Raw genomic sequence first — 20041 nt, forward strand, 5'->3', positions numbered from 1 at the left:
GAATGTGGCTTGGCATTGTATTGCTGAAATAAGCAGGGGCGTCCATGAAAAAGACGGCACTTAGACCTGTATGTACCTTTCAGCATTAATGGTGCCTTCACAGATGTGTAAGTTACCCATGCCTTGGGCTCGAATACACCCCCATACCATCACAGATGCTGGCTTTTGAACTTTCACATGCAACACGTGGAAAATGCACTATTTAGCTATACGATACATTTAAAGTAAAATAGAATATAACTACTTTTTTGTTGATTTCCCCAGCGCCTGAGGATGATGATCAAACCGGTGGTCTTGGTGAAGGCTCAGGAAAACGGGCCCGACCAGCAGGCCGAAACCCAGAACCAGAACCCCGCAGCCACTGAGGAGGCCTACATCTAGAACCTTCTGAGTGCGTCTCCCCCGTCTCAGCGGGCCAGTCGGGCGTGAGCGCTCACGCCCGACGAGAAGCGTAAATCAAGGTTGGGAACGACCACCAGGCGTCCACGTCTGCTTTCATTCACCTACCTCCTGGGGACACGTGAGACCAACCCGATCACATTTATTATTCTCATCATTACTAGGTCCGTTTTATTCTTTCCGTTTGTCATACAGACTTCTAACGGTGTGTGAGGAAAACTTCCCAGCCATGTGTTGTGTGATTTATGCAAAAAAGAGAAATATGAAAATATATCTTTTCCATTCACAGTCCTGCGTTGACTCAAAAGTATCGAAGCTACGATTACTGTACAAATATGAATAGAGGCTTGTACATGAAGTAAATACATGGTGACGTTTAAGTGTCAAATATGATTCATTTTTAGTTTACCCCCACATCTAGGGGCTACAGTCGCGGTCAGAAGTTTATATAAACTTTTAAAGGACATAATGTCATGGCTGTCTTGAGTTTCCAATCATTTCCACAACTCTGAATGTTTTGTGATAGAGAGATTGGAGCATTGGAACATTCATGAAGTGTTGGAGCATTGGAACATTCATGAAGTGTGGTTCTTTTATGAATTCATCATGGGTTTACTGAAAATGTAAGCAAATCTGCTGGGTCAAAAGTATACATACAGCAATGTTAAAGGCCAACTGAAATGAGATTGTCTTATTTAAACGGGGATAGCAGGTCCATTATATGTGTCATACTTGATCATTTCGCGATATTGCCACATATTTGCTGAAATTATTTAGTAGAGAACAACGACGATAAAGTTAGCAACTTTTGGTCGCTAAGAAAAAAGCCTTGCCTGTACCGGAAGTAGCAGACGATGTGCGCGTGACGTCACGGGTTGTAGGGCTCCTCACATCCTCACATTTTTTATAATCATAGCCTCCAGCAGCAAGAGCTATTCGGACCAAGAAAGCGACAATTTGATTTCTGGATGAGGAAAGTTAGAGTGAAGCACAAAAAAAAAAAAAAAAAGCGACATTAACTAGGATGATTCTAGAAGATCCCTTATCTGCTTATTGTTTTAATAGTGTTTTAGTGAGATTGCAAAGTCATACCCGAAAGTCGGATGGCTGCGGTGAACGCCAGCATCTCTGAGAGAAGCCGAGCAGCCAAGATCACAGCTGCCTTTTTGAGCTGCAGGAGGAAGTCCCACAATACACTGAAGCCTCCGGTAAGAGCCGACTTAATATCACAATTTTCCCATCCAAAAACTTGCTGGTTGACGTAGAGAAACATGTTCGCTTTACCGCTCTGTGTTAAAGCTTCACAACAAACAAAGAAACACCGTATGTGTTTCGGTTGCTAAAGGCAGCTGCAATCCACCACTTTCCACCAACAGCAATCTTCTTTATAGTCTCCATTATTAATTGAACAAATGGAAAAATATTCAGCAACACAGATGTCCAAATTACTCTGTAATTATGCGATGAAAAGAGACGTTTTTTAGCCGTGTGTGGTGCTGGGCTTATATGTCCGCTACAACCCGGACGCACGTGCACGTGTCATCATTCCGCGACGTTTTCAACAAGAAACTCCGCGGGAAATTTAAAATTGTAATTTAGTAAACTAAACCGGCCATATTGGCATGTGTTGCAATGTTAATATTTCATAATTGATATATAAACTATCAAACTGCGTGGTCGGTAGTAGTGGGTTTCAGTAGGCCTTTAATATTTGGTTACATGTCCCTTGGCAAGTTTCACTGTAATAAGGCGCTTTTGGTAGCTTTCACAAGGTTCTTTCTGACCACAGAACGTTCCTCCAGAAGGTCTTATCTTCGTCCATGTGATAAAACAAAAAATTAGCTGTTTGGCCACAATACCCAGCAATATATTTGGAGGAGAAAAGGTGAAGTCTTTGATCCCAGGAACACTATACCTCCCGCCAAGCATGATGGTGGTAGTATCATGCTCTGAGCCTGTTTTGCTGCCAATTGGACTGGTGCTTTACAGGGAGTAAATGGGACAATGAAAAAGGAGGATTACCTCCAAATTCTTCAGGACAACCTAAAATCATCAGCTCGGAGGTTGGGTGTGCCAACAGGACCCCAAACACACATCAAAAGTGGTAAAGGAATGGCTAAATCAGGCTAGAATTTAAGTTTTAGAATGGCCTTCCCAACGTCCAATGCTGAAGAAACAAGTCCATATCATAAACTCAAAAAATTTAGCTGAACTGCACCAATTTTGTCAAAGGAGTGGTCAACAATTCAAAAATAAGCTTGCCAGAAGCTTGTGGATGGCGACCAAAAGCACCTTATAGGGACATGTAAGCACATGTTAAAATTGCTGTATGTATACTTTTGACCCAGCAGATTTGCTCACATTTCCAGTAGACCCATAATAAAATCATAAAAGAACCAAACTTCATGAATATTTTTTAATTTTTTTTGCGACCAAGTATGTGCTCCAATCACTCTATCACAACAGAACAAGAGTTGTAGAAAGTATTTGGAAACTCAAAACAGCCATGACAGTGTATGTAAACTTTTGACCGCGACTGTGTATCTTTTTGAAAAGCACAAGTGCGGTCTGACAAGTTTGTTTGAAAGCTGTGAGAACGGCGACAAAAAAAAAAATCAAAAAAATATATATAAATAATATATTAAAAAAATAACTACTTCAGTAGGATATGTAGCAAAAAACTGCCATACCGTTTGGCAGTTTGTGTTGTCCCTCCCATCCCCCCTCGAGGAACAATAACATGTACAGTGTGTCGTCGGAATCTTCTTTTTTGTAGGAATAACTTTGAGATAGTTTTTTTTTTTTTGTATTATTTTCGATCGATTTTAAAGAGAAAGGACCAAACCGCACGCACCGAGGTGGGAGTATCCGGTGCGGGAGTAGACGAGCAGAGCGCAGGAAGTCAGTTTTACAAGCACAACGTGGTGTCGGAGTAACCAACTTTTGAATGGTGTAGCCACTACATCCCACTGTGACAACAATGAAACTCCCTTTTTTTTGGGGCATCCAATATTTCATGTATAATATATAAATATCATATTTAGGAACCCACTCCTCAGGAACAAAAGGTAGATGTGACCAAATGCTGTCGGACACTGTTATGATACGCTTGAAACAGTTCATGTTATGTATTGTGTATTTCCTCATATAGTGACTGAAGATGGCGTCTATTATGGAAAAAAAAATGGAATATTAGTAAACTTGCATAAAAAAATGATGCTTGATATATATTAGTATATATTACGTTGCACGGCAAGGGGTAAATAGGTTCAAATCTAAATAAAATGGAGAAAATGCAAACACAACATTGCGGGGTGACAACTTGTCACTAAATTGGATTGCTAGTTTCCTGAAAACAACGTTGTTTTATCATCTTTAATAATATTACTTGTGGTTTTATTGCACAGTGGTTAAACTAATGCTACACATGCATGACTACTTTATACATCTGTCATTTAAAGGTGTAGTAGTTCTACTTGTTTAGTTGCAGTGTGTATATATATATATATATATATATATATATATATATATATATATATATATATATATATATATATATATATATGTGTGTGTTTGTGTATGTATATATATGTATGTATATATATATATATATATATATACACACACACACATATATATATATATATATATATATATATATATATATATATATATATATATATATACAAAATACAGTATATATTACATTGCAGGGCAAGTGGTAATGGAGTTGAAATCTAAATACCTGCCACACAACATTGTGGGGTGACCACTTGTCACTATATTGGATCACCAGTTTCTTGAAAACAACATCGTATTATCATATTTTAATTTTGTTACGCAGTGGTTAAACTTATGCTACACATGCACGACTACTGTATACATCCATCATTTAAAGGTGTAGTAGTTTTACTTGTTTAGTTGCAGTGTAACATTAACTTTATCATTATGCAACAAAAGTAAACAAATAGATTCTTCATATAGTGACTGAAGATGGTGTCTATTGTGGAAAGAATAACATTAAAAATATTAGTAAATTATATACATGCTTGATATATATATATATATATATATATATATATATATATATATATATATATATATATATATATATATATACACAATATTGTGGGGTGACCACTTGTCACTATATTGGATCACCAGATTTCTGAAAACAACATCGTATTATAATCTTTTAATATTATTACGCAATGGTTAAACTTATGCTACACATGCACGACTACTATATCCATCTATCATTTAAAGGTGTCATAGTTCTACTAGTTTTGTTGCAGTGTAACATCAATGTTATCATTATGTGACAAAACTAAAACTAAAGCTACTTAGTATTTGAATGATGAATTGCCAGGTGTATCACTGTACAATACGATTTAAAAAAGTACGACTGCTCTACCTTTGAGTGATAAATAAATGGATATTTTCGGATACCATAACGATACACCCATAACAACATTTATGTCTACTGTATTTCCTCATATAGTGACTGAAGATGGCGTCTATTACGGGAAAACATTTTTTGGAATATTAATAAACTATATATTTGTATTAAAAAATGATGCTTAAAATATCTAATAGGGTATAAATAAGAGAATAGAGAATAGAGAATAGAGTTTTATTGTCATTATTGCAATGAACAGGTTCAAAGAACAACGAAATTGGAGCAGCTCCTCCTAAGGTGCATATACAATATGGTAGTATAAATTTAAAAAAATAAATAAAATAAATAAATAAATAAAAAATAAATTAAAAAAAAAAGATAGAGATGACAGATGTATCTATGTATACATACATAAAACATTATTTCACATTGTAGTCCAAAAAAATAGAAAAACATTTAAACATTACACATGAGGACATGATGGACATATGGACACTCAGTGCCTGTTTAGTGCTACTATGGCTCTTGGGTAAAAGCTATTTTTTAGTCTATTGGTGCTCGCTTTTAGCACCCTGTAGCGTCTGCCTGAGGGTAGCAGTTCCAGGTGGCTGTGCCCGGGGTGGAATGGGTCTTTCAGGATGCTCTGTGCTTTCCTGAGACAGCGGGAGCTGTACAGGTCAGCCAGGGAGGGGAGGGGGCATCCGATTAACTTCTGGGCGGTCTTTATGACTCTCTGGAGCGCCGTTCTCTCTGCGGCCGTGCAGCTGCTGAACCACACGCAGATGCAGTAGGTCAGGATGCTCTCAATGGAGCACCGGTAGAAGGACACCAGCAGTTCCTGTGAGAGGTGGTTGTTCCTGAGTATTCTCAGGAAGTGCAGTCTCTGGTGTGCCTTCTTGATGGTAGCCGTGGTGTTGGTGCTCCAGGATAGGTCGTTGGCCAGGTGGACTCCCAGGGAGCGGAAGTCGGAGACCCTCTCCACACAGTCACCACTGATGATCAGGGGCAGGATGTCCGTTTTTTTCCTCCTGAAGTCTATGACCAGCTCCTTGGTCTTGGAGGTGTTCAGGGCCAGGTTGTTGACTTTGCACCAATCCGACAGCTTCTCCACCTCATCCCTATATGCAGCCTCGTCTCCCTCCGAGATGAGCCCCACTACGGTGGTGTCATCCGCAAATTTGATGATGGAGTTGCTGGAGTGGGCAGGTGTGCAGTCGTATGTGTAGATGGAGTAGAGAAGGGGGCTCAGCACGCAGCCTTGTGGAGAGCCGGTACTGAGGTGCAGGCTTGATGACATGTGGCGACCCAACTGCACCCTCTGGGGGCGGTTGGATAAGAAGTCCTTAATCCACATGCAGATGGAGTTCGAGAGACCCAGGTCTGACAGTTTGGACACCAGTCTATCAGGAATAATGGTGTTAAATGCCGAGCTATAATCCACAAAAAGCAGCCGCACGTAGCTTCCCCCCGTCTCCAGGTGACCCAGGGAGGAGTGTAGGGCTGTGGCGATGGCGTCCTCTGTGGACCTGTTGGCTCTGTAGGCAAACTGGTGTGGGTCGAGCTCGGGAGGGAGGACTGAGGTGATATGGGTCCGTACCAGCTTCTCGAAGCACTTCATAGCTATAGGTGTAAGTGCAACTGGACGGTAGTCATTCAGACATCTGACAGAGTTCTTCTTCGGCACCGGGATTATTGTGGAAGTCTTCAGGCATGATGGGATGACGGCCTGGGAGAGGGACTGGGTGAAGATCTTCGTAAATACTCCGGCCAGCTGGTCTGCACAGTCTCTTAGTACCTGTCCCGGGACTCCATCTGGGCCCGTAGCCTTCCTCGGGTTCACTGCCTTCAGCGTGCGTCTCACCTCATGCTCCTCCAGTATAAGGGTGCAGCTGCTGTGGGTGTTGGGTGGAACTGTTGTGACGGCTGCAGGTGTTTTTCTCTCAAATCGGGCGAAGAAGCTGTTTAACTCCCCCGCTCGAGAGGCGGCGCCGTCAGCCGAAGGGTTACTGGGTCTGAAGTTGGTCATGTCTTTTATTCCTTTCCATACCTCCTTGGTGTTGTTGCTCTGCAGGTGGGCTTCCATTTTCCTCCTATGTTCGGCTTTTGCCTCTCTGATGCCTCTCTTCAGATTGGCTCTGGCAGCACTGTAGAGTGCCAGGTCCTGCGCTTTGAAGGCACTGTCTCTCTCTTTGAGTAAGCCCTGGACTGTTTTTGTCATCCAGGGCTTCCTGTTGGGGTAGACTCGGATGCGCTTGTCCACTGTGACAGTGTCTATGCAGTGTTTGATGTACCCCTGGACTGCTTCTGTGTACTGCTCCAAGTCTGGGTTTTCAAAAACTGACCAGTCTGTTGTATCGAAGCAGTCCTGCAGCTGTTCCATGGCTCCCTCCGGCCATGTTTTGACCGTTTTGGTTGTGATAGGAGCACTTTTTCTTATTGGTGTGTAAGCTGGCAAAAGGAGCAGGGATATTGGGTCAGACTTGCCTAATTGGGGAAGTTGTTTGGCTCTATATCCTTTTTTTATGTTGGAATAGACTTTGTCCAGTGTGATAGCTCCCCTCGTAGCACACTTCACATGCTGGTGAAGTTTGGGGAGCACTTTTTTCAGGTCGACATGATTAAAGTCCCCCGCTATGATGTGGATGCCGTCGGGATATTTGTTCTGTTGTGCACTGATTGTATCGTGCAACAGAGCTAGCGCCGTGCTAGCGTTAGCATCGGGAGCTATATACACGTTTGTGATCAGGACAGCAGAGTGCTCCCTGGCTAGATGGAAGGGTCGGCATTTAACTGTAAAATATTCCAGATCTTGGGAACAGTGGCTGTTGACTACCTTTGAATCAGAAGTCCACTTGTTGTTTAGGTAGGTTAGCAGTCCACCCCCACGCCGCTTGCCGGAACACACTGCGTTTCTGTCCTGTCTGTGTGCTGTGTGACCGGTTAGCTCCATGCTAGCGTCGGGTATTGAGGACGTTAGCCAGGTTTCCGTAAACAATAGGGCGCAGCTGTCCATCACAGTGTTTTGTGCTACACGGAGCCTCACCTCGTCCATCTTGTCCTCTTCACCATGAGGAGCGAGCGACCTCGCATTAGCCAGGAATAGACTTGGTATCGGTGGTCTGTTTGGGTTCATTTTTAGTCTGGCTAACACGCCGCCCCTTCGGCCACGGCGTCTTCGCCTCCGCCTCCTCCTCGCCGGGCACAGTAGCCATGGAGCTCCAGGGCTACGTGCTAACTCCTCTGGGATGTTGTGTCGGCTTGTAAAATCCACCGAAATAGTCTGCTCAGACCGCAATCCAATCTCCAACAAATCGTTTCGGCTGTACATAACCTTCGCCCAGCAAGTTGCTGACTGGGCTAGTAATAAACTATATAAAAACAATAAAAACAATGCACCTAAGGGGAGAGCCTGAAACGTCGCGTCCATGCGCGCCGCCATTTTCAAATAACGTTGCATGGCAAGTGTTATTGGAGTTAAAAACTAAATAAAATGGATAAATGTGGGGTAGAACTATCAACCCGCCACACAACATTGTGGGGCGACCACTTGTCACTATATTGGATCACCAGTTTTCTGAAAACAACATCGTATTATCATCTTTAATAATATTACACAGTGGTTAAACTAATGTTACACTTGTATGACTACTGTATCCGACTATCATTTAAAGGTGTAGTAGTTGTACTTGTTTCGTTGTGTGAACGTTCATATGGTTTTCTACACAAAAATTCATCTATTTATTCAACTTTATATTATTGTTATCTAGGTTCTGGTGCGCTCTACCTTCCACATTTTACATCCGATTCATACCGCTCCGACTTCGAACTGATTTCCCAGAATTCCAGGTTTTCCGGGAAATTTTTTCCCCATTCAAAATGAATTGGCCATTTTTTAAACTCTCAGCATTTTCACATTTTTACACCATTCCACTTTCAGCACATTGCACCATTCTGGAAATTCAAACTAGCGTTTTTTCCAAAGCCCTATTTTCCACCCTTTTTCCTGGCGACTACTCCTTCAACAATTTTCTACGCATTTCAACCGTTCCACCGTCAAAACATTCCTCTTAGACAGGAAAACAGACAAAGTGTTTTTTAAACGGTAAAAATCCCCGGTTTTCCCGAAATTCCAGGAATTCTGTAATACCATTTCTCAATTCAACATGTTACTACATTTTAACATTCAACTTTTTAAAAAATTCCAACACCAACCATTACTACTCATTCAGAACATTCAAGATTTTTCCAATTTTCCCCCAAAATTCCCGTTTTTCCCGAAATTCCCATTGACATTCTTTAAAGTTCCACAACCCCTACATTTTTCATCGGATTCAAACCGTTCCAAATCCAAAATATCCAGCCTGTTCAGGAATTGTGAGCTCTACTTCAACAATTCTTAAAAAAAAAAATTCCCGGATTTCCCATTTTTTGCATTTTCCCCATTCACAACGAATTGGCCATTTTTCAAACTTTCACAATTCCCACATTCTTCAATCGATTCAAACCATTCCACATTCAACTCATCCTGGACATTCAAACTACCATTTTTGAACATTCAACACATTTCGAGGAATTCCCATTTTTTGGTAACCTATTTCCACCTTTTCTAAGGTGTACTACTCCTTTCAAATTTTTCAACCCATCTCAACCTTTCCACCGTCAAAACACTCCTCATATTCAGAACACAAAAATCAGGTTGGTTAAGGAACTAGAAAAAAATCCCAGTTTTCCCAAAATTCCAGGATTTTTTTAATTAAAAACTGTTAAAATTCATAATTTCTTGACCGATTCAAACAATTCCAAAACCAACCAATTCAGCTAATTCAGGACATCCTAATCATTTCCCCAAAAAATCTTTTTTTTTCCAAAATCCCCAAATTTCCAGGAAGTTAAACAAAATTAAAAGTAAAGCTACTTAGTATTTGAGTGATAGATTGTTGGATGGATGTCATAAAAGTGTATTATTGTACAATTCAACTAAAAAAGTATGACTGTTCTACCTTTTAGTGATAGATAAATAGATGTTCTCAGATACCATAAAACCTTAAAAACCTTTCTCTCCACTGTATTTTGTCATATAGTGACAGCAAATGGTGTTTAGTAGACAACAAACCTAACGAATAATAGTTGAAGTACGGTAAAAACTTGTTTGACATAGTATACAATGGGCCAAAAAATTAATTTGTCAGCCACGGATAGTGCAAGTTCTCCCACTTAAAATGATGACAGAGGTCTGTAATTTTCATCATAGGTACACTTCAACTGTGAGAGACAGAATGTGAAAAAAAATCCAGGAATTCACGTTGTAGGAATTTGAAAGAATTTATTTGTAAATTATGGTGGAAAATAAGTATTTGGTGAACCATTCAAAGCTCTCACTGATTGAAGGAGGTTTGGGCTCAAAATCTCACGATACATGGCCCCATTCATTCTTTCCTTAACACGGATCAATCGTCCTGTCCCCTTAGCAGAAAAACAGCCCCAAAGCATGATGTTTCCACCCCCATGCTTCACAGTAGGTGTGGTGTTCTTGGGATGCAACTCAGTATTCTTCTTCCTCCAAACACGATGAGTTGAGTTTATACCAAAATGGATACATGGATGAAACAGCAGAGGATTGGGAGAATGTCATGTGGTCAGATGAAACCAAAATAGAACTGTTTTGGTATAAACTCAAGGAGAATATTGAGTTGCATCCCAAGAACACCATACCCACTGTGAAGCATGGGGGTGGAAACATCATGCTTTGGGGCTGTTTTTCTGCTAAGGGGACAGGACGATTGATCCGTGTTAAGGAAAGAATGAATGAGGCCATGTATCGTGAGATTTTGAGCCAAAACCTCCTTCCATCAATGAGCTTTGAATGGTTGACCCAATACTTATTTTCCATCATAATTTACAAATAAATTCTTTAAAATTCCTACAATGTGAATTCCTGGATTTTTTTTTTCACATTCTGTCTCTCACAGTTGAAGTGTACCTATGATGAAAATTACAGACGTCTGTCATCATTTTAAGTGGGAGAACTTGCACAATCGGTGGCTGACTAATTACTTTTTTGCCCGACTGTATATCAACCGAAAATGGAGTTTAAAATTTACAAAATACACACAATATTGTGGAGTGACCACTTTTCAGTCAACCCAGAGCCTATTTTTGCTATTGTTTTGATAGGCAACTATTATGAAATGAAGTAAATATGGTTGCATAGAGTTATTTTTCCCCTAAGGTGGGGTTTATTTGTCAAAAATGGACGACACACCCGTTGTTGTTTTTTTGGTAGGAGCGCCTACGCCACTATTTGAGGAAGTATCATGAACAACTCTACGGGGAAAAAAACTAACAAACCTGACATGCTAACTCACAACAAATCCAATTCTTGAGTGTGTGCGTGTTGATTTTGTCTGCATGTCATTTCTTTTAGTTAATATTAAATAAACTGTAACGGAAATGTGCTCATTATAAATACCCGGTGTCGACTCCCTTTCACCGGATAAAATGAAAACCTATGATTACATATCAAGTTTGCTAGGAAATATGAAACAAAGCTGTAACGTTTGTGAGGGATCGCAGGTTTGAAAACAAATAATACGAATCACTTTTGTGGCAGCTACGTGCGACAGGAATCAGGTTGAATCCTCTCGTTGAGTCTCTTTTATTTATGTATTTTTTCGTCAAAGTATGTAAATGAAAACACGTGACGATAACAAAAAAAAAGGATTCGGTGCATTTTGTACAAAGTTAGCATACTGCAGTTGTCTCTCTCTCTTGAACAATGTTGTAAACTGAGCTGTGTAATACATGTATTTGTGAGTGTCGTTTTTTGTTTTTTTTTCCTTTTATTTTGTCTACATGTGGAAGAAAAAGAAAAAACAAAAAAAAAAATAACAAAAAGGTATTTACTGTTTTTCCCGCAATAAGATTATCATCTGGGAAACTAAAGCACATCTCTTTCTTGCTGTAAAAAGGATCATAACAGAATAGAGTCAAAATTAATTATTAATTATAATGCAAATGGTAATAATAATAATAATAATAATAATGTAATAGAAATGTCTAGTCAGAGAATATTGTTTTGTATATTTTTAGCTGTTTCTTGGGCCTGATGTAAGATATTCTATGTAAAGAAAATATAATAAATGTCTTTAGATGTGTTCTATGAAAAAGCATGATTGCAATATATGTTATCTGCAAAAATAAATAAAGATCTATAGATTATAAAGTCTGTGTTGCTTCATTTTTTTGTAGTGCCAAAGCTTGAAAGGCTGCAGATATGCATACACTACATGTATATATATATATATGTATTTATATATATATATTAATGTAAATGTGTATATGTGTTTATATATATTAATGTACATGTGTATGTAAATGTGTATATGTGTATATATATATATATATATTAATGTAAATGTGTATATGTGATTATATATATTAATGTACATGTGTATGTATATGTGTATATCTGTGTATATGTATATATATATATATATATATATATATATATATATATATACATATATGTATATATATATATATATATATATATTAATGTGAATATGTATATGTGTTTATATATATTAATGTACATGTGTATGTATATGTGTATATCTATATCTATATATATATATATATATATATATATATATATATATATATATATATATATATATATATATATATATAAAACTTCGGCCCTGCAACACACCACAAACGCATCACAACACCTACCCAGAATGCAATGCATCCACGACTCCTGGCTACACCGTTCATACAACCGCTGGCACCAAACCCCGCCCCCCTCCCACCCCCCCTCTCCATGCGTTGGTTGAGGTGGGCGGGGTTGGGGGCACACGCACATATATATATATATATATATATATATATATATATATATATATATATATATATATATATATATATATTTATATATATATATATATATACCCATATGCGTACACACATACAGTATATATATACATACATATACATACACATATACATTTACACATGCATACACATACATATACATATATACACATATACATATATATATATATATATATATATATATAGAGAGAGAGAGAGAGAGAGAGAGAGAGAGAGAGAGAGAGAGAGAGAGAGAGAGAGAGAGAGAGTAAAAAGGGCTAATAAACACATAAAAATTAACAAACACAAAGCTGCAGAGCAGCGTGAGCGAAGTTGTCCCAGTGAGAGTGTGCCCTGAAAGGAGTTCCTGTAGGGAAAAAGCTGACTCAACCAACTTCACTGACATCAGACTTGACACCACGTCCGGCCATGTGCTCATTGAACATACAAATAAATGTTTGCCTTCAGACATGACCTAGTTCGTTTGAAGAACGCTGATGCGTTGGGACTGGCGTCACATAGATGAACATGGACGGCGGTCACAGGCTCAGAGAACACGATGCCTCGGTAACGTGACGCTTCAGGTGACTGTCGAATAGCAAAACCACTCTGTCAGTCCGTCATGTTGACTTCTGGACAAAACAAAATAGCCCATTCCACTCAAATACTAGTAAAAGTTTGCTTTTTCTAGGATTTTCATGTCATTGGTCTGTAGACTTTGTTCCTCCCGTTCCTATTGGAACATTGGGCGACGAGTCCCCTCCATTTTCTCCAGAGTCTGGCGGCTTTTCTTACTCCGTGCCCACTCACAAGTGTCTGCACAAGCCTCCACGACTTCCACGGCTCAGATCCCACATAAGGGCAAGATAAAAACTCAACCCAATGGGATACAATGAGAAACCTTGGAGGGGACCGCAGTTATGGGGACCACCCCAATCCCATGGGTGACCGGTGCAATGGATGTGGAGTGGATCTAGTTAATATTGTGAGACTCCAGTCCATAGTGGGGCCAGCAGGGGATCATCTTGAGTGGAGACAAGTCAGCAGCGCAGAGACATCACCAACTGATGCACAGATGAGTGGTCCACCGCGGGTCCCAGCTTTGAACATATGTGGTCACATAAAAACCTCCCCACGCAGCAGAGGGGGTTGGAGCAGAAAAGAGACGGCAGATCTACTGGTCTAAAAGGGAGGTCTATTTAAAGCAGGGGTCCGGAACATTTTTGGTTGAGAGAGCCATGAAAGCCAAATATTTTAAAATGTATTTCCGTAAGAGCCGTATAATATTTTTAACACCGAATACAACGGTCAGGTTCAAACACTTAGGACATCTATTAAACAGACAAGAAGCAAGGAATTAAACAGAGACAGGATTCAATTTAGCTCAATGAGGAGAAACCCGTAGACCTGTACCCTTGTACAATGTCGTTCCAGACTCTGACAAGATAATTATTTGGACTTTCCCTGATTACAACAACTAAATGCGTGCATCTCTTATTCTTTTTAATAACATTTTTATTCTGCAGCTAATCAAATATAAATAAAATACTTTTGACATCTTGAACAGGTGCGATAGAAATGGATGGATGGATTCAAATGCATAAGAATGTTTTATATTTTGAATGTTATTTTTAACACTGTTATTACTAGCGGAATTACTAATTACTTATCGTGTTAAGCAACGTCAATTAAGATTTATCTGTGAGCCAGATGCAGTCATCAAATGAGCCACATCTGGCTCCAGAGCCATAGGTTCCTTACCCCTGATTTAAAGGCTAGTGTACACAAAAGAGTTTTAAGATGGGACTTAAATGCTTCTACTGAGGTAACATCTCTAACTGTTACCGGGAGGGCACTCCCGAGTACTGGAGCCTGAAGAGAAAACAGTCTGTAGGCCGCAGACTTTTTTTGGGCCCTGAGAATCACTAATAAGCCGGAGTTCTTTGAACGCAGATTTCTTGCCGGGACGTATGGTACAATACAATCGGTAACATAGGATGGAGATAGACCGTTTGATATTTTATACGTTAGTCGTAAAACCTTAAAGTCGCATCTTAAGTGCTTAGGTATTCCTTGGCTGTCTGTCTCCACGTCTTCTCTGGCCTCCCTCTCTTCCTTATTCCAGCTTCTGGCAATCTGTCCATTGCCACACTTGCTTGTCTCTCTTGGCAGTCGGAGTACATGCCCCATCATTCTCCTTCTCCTTTCGGAGACAATTTTAGACAGTGCTGCTACAATTGCCCTTCTCATCTCCTCCTCGTTGGAGATGTGGTCTCTCCAGGAGATCTTCAGGATGCGTCTGAGGCAACGTCAGTGGAAGACATCCAGCTTGTTGGTGATACTGGCTGTCTTCCATGTCTCACAGGCGTAGGTTGCTGTTGATATGACCACTGGCATGTAGAGACGTAGCTTGATGGCCGTTGTGATGGCTTTGGACGACCTGATGTTTCGGAGCCGTTGAAGCACTCCTTCAGCTTTGCCAATTCTGTTATTGATGTCTTTCTCCACGTCTCCTGTACTTGAGATGTTTTTTTCCAAGATAGGTGAAGTTGTCAACATACTCTATGTCATATTCTTCGATAGTGAGTGGTGAAAAGTGTGGTATTTGTCCAACGGCCATGGCCTTGGTCTTTTGGTCTGTATAGCTTCAAAGGAAATTGAAGACAAACTCTATAACAAATATGTTCTGTCTTGGAAGGTGGTATAAGAACTGTAGCATTATTTTCTCATGTGTGAAAGGTCGTGACTTGTCCAGGGTGTACCCTGCCCTCCGCCCGAGTGCAGCTGGGATAGGCTCCAGTACCATGTCTGTAATTTATGGAAAAATCTCCCTGGGTGAGAATAAAACCCAGCGTGCTTGGCGGGATTTGAGGCATTGAACAGATCTGATTTAGGCTAGGTTCTCGTGTTCCATGAAATCAAGGAAAGAAACGTTGTTGTTTCTTTCAGCAGGACTGTAGCAATCCGAGAATAGAACTGCTGGATCAAGCTTCTGACTGACTACAGACTTTTGGGATAGGTCTCCTATATCCAAGTCATTCACCTCAACAATTAGAGACACGGGTTAGGGTAGAGCAAAATGGGTGGGATGGTAAATAATTCTTTAAGGTTACAAAAAGTGAAATCAGCTGCCGGAATCGAAATAAATGGAGTGTTAGTGAATGTTAGCCAGAAGCGGCGCCATGATGTGATCCATCTTGTGTTTATCCAGTCGGTTATCTAACCTATTGACAAAGGGAGTTAGCTCCCCCAGCGACTCCTTCTCATCAATTGCTGCAAGGTAATCTTTTAATGTTAGAGTTTAGACTGGAGAGGAAAATGTTCCATCCTCGTTTCTCTCGCACACCAGTATGTGGAAGTTGATGGAGTGGTCTTCCACGCAAGCCTTATCTTGGCGCAAAGACAGCAGGCTGCTGGGTTGATCGATGAAGAATTACGTAACTGAACGGTTCCTCAAATAGCTTGTGGAAAATCTGGTTCTCTCTCATACAGACGATTGACAATGACTGTCAATCGTACAGTAAGCTAGTTTTAGAAGGTGAGACGTTGCTGATACAGTAGAACATCAGTTGACATTGATGAATCAGAATCAGAATAGCTTTTTATTGCCATTGTTTGAGAACAGGTTCAAAAACTAGGAATTTTTCTTGGTGCAATCATGCAACATAAAACACATAACACGGAATAGGTAATAAAATGAGCTGTAACTGAGCTATCAGATCTTGTTATTGTTCATGTGCCTGATGGCCGAGGGGGAAAACTGTTCAGGTGGCTGTAGGAAGGGGTTTGGGTGGACCGTAGTCTCCTGCCAGAGGGGAGAGGGGAGAATAGTTTGAGTACAGGGTGAGAAGAGTCAGCTGTGATCCGACCCACACGCCTCCTGGTCCTGGAGGAGAACAGGTCCTGGACGGATGAGAGCTTGCAGCCAATCACATTCTCAGCAGCACGTACAATGCGCTGCAGTCGATGCTTATCCTGGACTGTGGCGCCGGGGAACCACACGGTGATGGAGGAGGTGAGTATAGACTCGATAATGGCTGAGTAAAATTGCACCAGCATCTCGGTCGGTAATTAACTGCTTGCCCTTTCCTTGATCACCTGCATATCTTGTTGGATGAGGTATAACAGGTTTTATTTGGGCACTGGAAGAGGAATGCAGAGTGAATGGCAACAGCTGAGGAGGTGTGTTCATGATGTTAACAGGGGCCATTGTCAAATATGTGTTGGTTGTTTGTGCTCTCCCCTAACTTGAAAAGGGTTTGACTGTTTGACCAGGGTTTCACCGGGACTTCAGTCTTTTGGAATACAACGATGACAAATCTCTCTTTCTCCTCTTACTTTTGGACTTGATTGTCTCAATAGTTTCAAGGTAAAAAACCTTTGGAGAAGGTGGAAACGCACAAAAGCAATTAGGGAGCAATGTACACAAATTACATTTCAATGAACCATTTTTGAACATAACGCATTTTCAAAAGAACATAAATTGACCCTTTATAGTGTGGATTTGACATGAAGCATCTAATAAATTCAACATATCAAATCAAAAATCACAGTAATATAAGTCATCTCAACGTCAGCCACCCTGGTCTCTGCAAACAGTTGGGCACTACTCCACTAGGCAAACTACTGTTTGTTGTACTCAAGTCTGAGATGAAGCTGCAGAATCAAAGGAGTGGACTTGATTGCTTCAGTTGAGAGCCTTCCTGATTGCTGGATGGCCTTCGGCTGTTGGGAAATTGTGACTGTGATTCCAGTTCTCTCATCTGGGGGGAAATGGGAGCCAAACTCACATTTTGAAATAAGGCCCTTCTGTTGTTTGGGTGAAGGCTTTGGCCTTGTGTAGAGTTTACCAAAACAGCCAGCAAGGTGGAACTGGTTCGCTAGCTGACGAGCCGATCAACGTTGGTAGAGTTCAATCAATCAATGTTTATTTATATAGCCCTAAATCACAAGTGTCTCAAAGGGCTGCACAAACCACAACGACATCCTCGGTTCAGAGCCCACATCAGGGCAAGGAACAACTCAACCCAGTGGGATGATAATGAGAAACTTTGTAGAGGACCGCAGATGTGGGTGGACCGGTGCAATGGTCTTGCATAATATTGTGAAAGTCTAGTCCATAGTGGATCTAACATAATAGTGAGAGTCCAGTCCATAGTGGGGACAGCAGGAGACCATCCCGAGCGGAGACAAGTCAACGGCGCAGAGATGTCCCCAACTGATGCACAGGCGAACGGCCCACCCTGGGTCCCGACTCTACATCCATGGCCACCGGACCAAGGTAGAGGGGGGCAGAGCAGAAAAGAAAAGAAACGTCAGATCAACTGGTCTAAAAAGGGGGTCTATTTAAAGGTTAAAGTATACAAATTAGTTTTATGATGGGACTTAAATGCTTCTACTTGGACTGACGCACACTGGAAATGTGTTTGAGGGCAATGTGACTTTCGCCAATCACCTGCCGGGTGCTGAGATGGCTGAACCTATAAGATCAAACTTTGACAAACGGTCACAGAAACAAAGCAACTAGAAGAGGGTACCAAGCTACACAAACGAACCGGGGGTTAGCAACACCGCGGCTTAAGAGCCTCATGCGGCTCTTAAGCGGCGACCGAGTAGCTCCCTGGAACTCTTTCAGAGATGTGAGAAAATGGATATTTTTTGTTTTAATATATTTTCTGGAGGAGAACAAACATGACATAAACCTGCCTAATTGTTAGAAATTCCACTGTTTATATTATACATGCTTCACTGATGAGAGGATTTGGCAAGCACTGTTTTGTCCTGCTAATTTCAGCGATCCTTGAACTCATCATAGTTTGTTTATACATACAACTTTCTCCGATGCTGTCACAGAAAGACGTGTTTTATGCCACTTCTTCTTTGTCTCATTTTGTCCACCAAACCTTTAATACTGTGCGTTAATGCACAAATGTGAGCTTTGTTGATGTTATTGATTTGCCGGAGTGCTTATCAGGCATATTTGGTCAACCCATGACTGCAAACTAATCGATGCTAACATGCTATTTAGACTAGCTGTATGTACATATTGCCTCATTTTGCCTCATTTGTAGCTATATTTGAGCTCATTTAAATCCCTCCGTGTATTTTCTTTATATTTGTATGTCTCATGACACATTATCTGTATGTAATATTGGCTGCATTTCTCAGAGATGTTTGTGTGCCATGTTGTTCCAGACCACAGTAAACGTTACCCAGCTTGCCAAAATTGTAATTAATCCATTAGAAGAAGACAGCCTGCCGGATCCTTAAACTTGGACACACACATCTATACCTTTGGCCATTCTAAGGCAGTAATTTCCAGAAGTTATCTCATCCTGTGAGAAACTTCCATTTTACCGATAATTTCCAATGTTGCAAAAATGTGTATAATACAAATTAAAACACAACATTTCTGTCAACGAAGATTTGCGTCACCCTTTGATAGTAGGCTAATACGGGTAATGTAAACACTTAAATCATGTGTTGACTTCATTATAACACTTATATAAGACTTTTAAAGTCATTTTGATAGTAGGCTAGTATAGCTAATATAGGCACTTACATCATGTGTTGCCTTCAAAATAGAACTTATAAGGCTTTTCATTTTTAACGGGTCCAAACAGATTTTTTTTGTATTTTTAGTGTTTTTGGTCTTTGGGTACTTTAAAATACTGGTAAAAAAAGGTCAAGAACAGGAAAGCAAATAAGGCGCAATATACACTATATTGCCAAAAGTATTTGGCCGTCCATTCAAATGATCAGAATCAGGTGTCCTAATCTCTTGGCCCGGCCACAGGTGTATTAAATCAAGCACGTAGGCATTGAGAATGTTTCTTCAAACATTTGCGAGAGAATGGGCTACTCCCAAGAGCTCAGTGATTGGGGTGCCACCTGTGCATAAAGGCCCATGACAGAGTCTGAACACCTTTGGATGGATTAGAAAGGAGACTGAGAGCCAGGCCTTCTCGAGTGTGACCTCACCCATGCGCTTTTTGAAGAATAGTCGAAAATTCCTATAAACACAACCTTGTGGACAGCCTTCCCAGAAGAGTTGAAGCTGTAATAGCTGCAAAAGGTGTACCGACATCATACTTTTGGCAATATAATGTACATTAGGGACGGCGTGGCGCGGTTGGGAGAGTGGCTGTGCCAGGAGCTCAGTGATTAAGGTGCCACCTGTGCATAAAGGCCCATGACAGAGTCTGGCATGGATACACTTGACTGGCCTGCACAGAGTCCTGACATGTACCCGATAGAACACCTTTGGAATGTATTCGAACGGAGACTGAGAGCCAGGCCTTCTCGAGTGTGACCTCACCCATGCGCTTTTTGAAGAATGGTGGAAAATTCCTATAAACACACTCCGTAACC

At 40.6% G+C, this 20041-nt stretch overlaps 1 protein-coding gene across 2 annotated transcripts in view; it reads left to right on the forward strand.

Annotated features, from left to right (window-relative positions):
• The window catches only part of slc6a1b (solute carrier family 6 member 1b), a 73392-nt gene extending 69500 nt beyond the window's left edge, over positions 1–3892 (forward strand). For both annotated transcript variants that reach the window (XM_061888082.1, XM_061888089.1), the window contains exon 15: positions 265–3892. In XM_061888082.1, coding sequence (XP_061744066.1) covers positions 265–381 — 117 coding nt within the window. In that variant the 3' untranslated portion in view covers positions 382–3892. The remainder of the gene's footprint in view (positions 1–264) is intronic.
• The last annotated feature ends 16149 nt before the right edge of the window (positions 3893–20041 follow it).

This window comes from Nerophis ophidion, linkage group LG02 (assembly GCF_033978795.1).
Source record: "Nerophis ophidion isolate RoL-2023_Sa linkage group LG02, RoL_Noph_v1.0, whole genome shotgun sequence".
Lineage (NCBI taxonomy): Eukaryota > Metazoa > Chordata > Actinopteri > Syngnathiformes > Syngnathidae > Nerophis > Nerophis ophidion.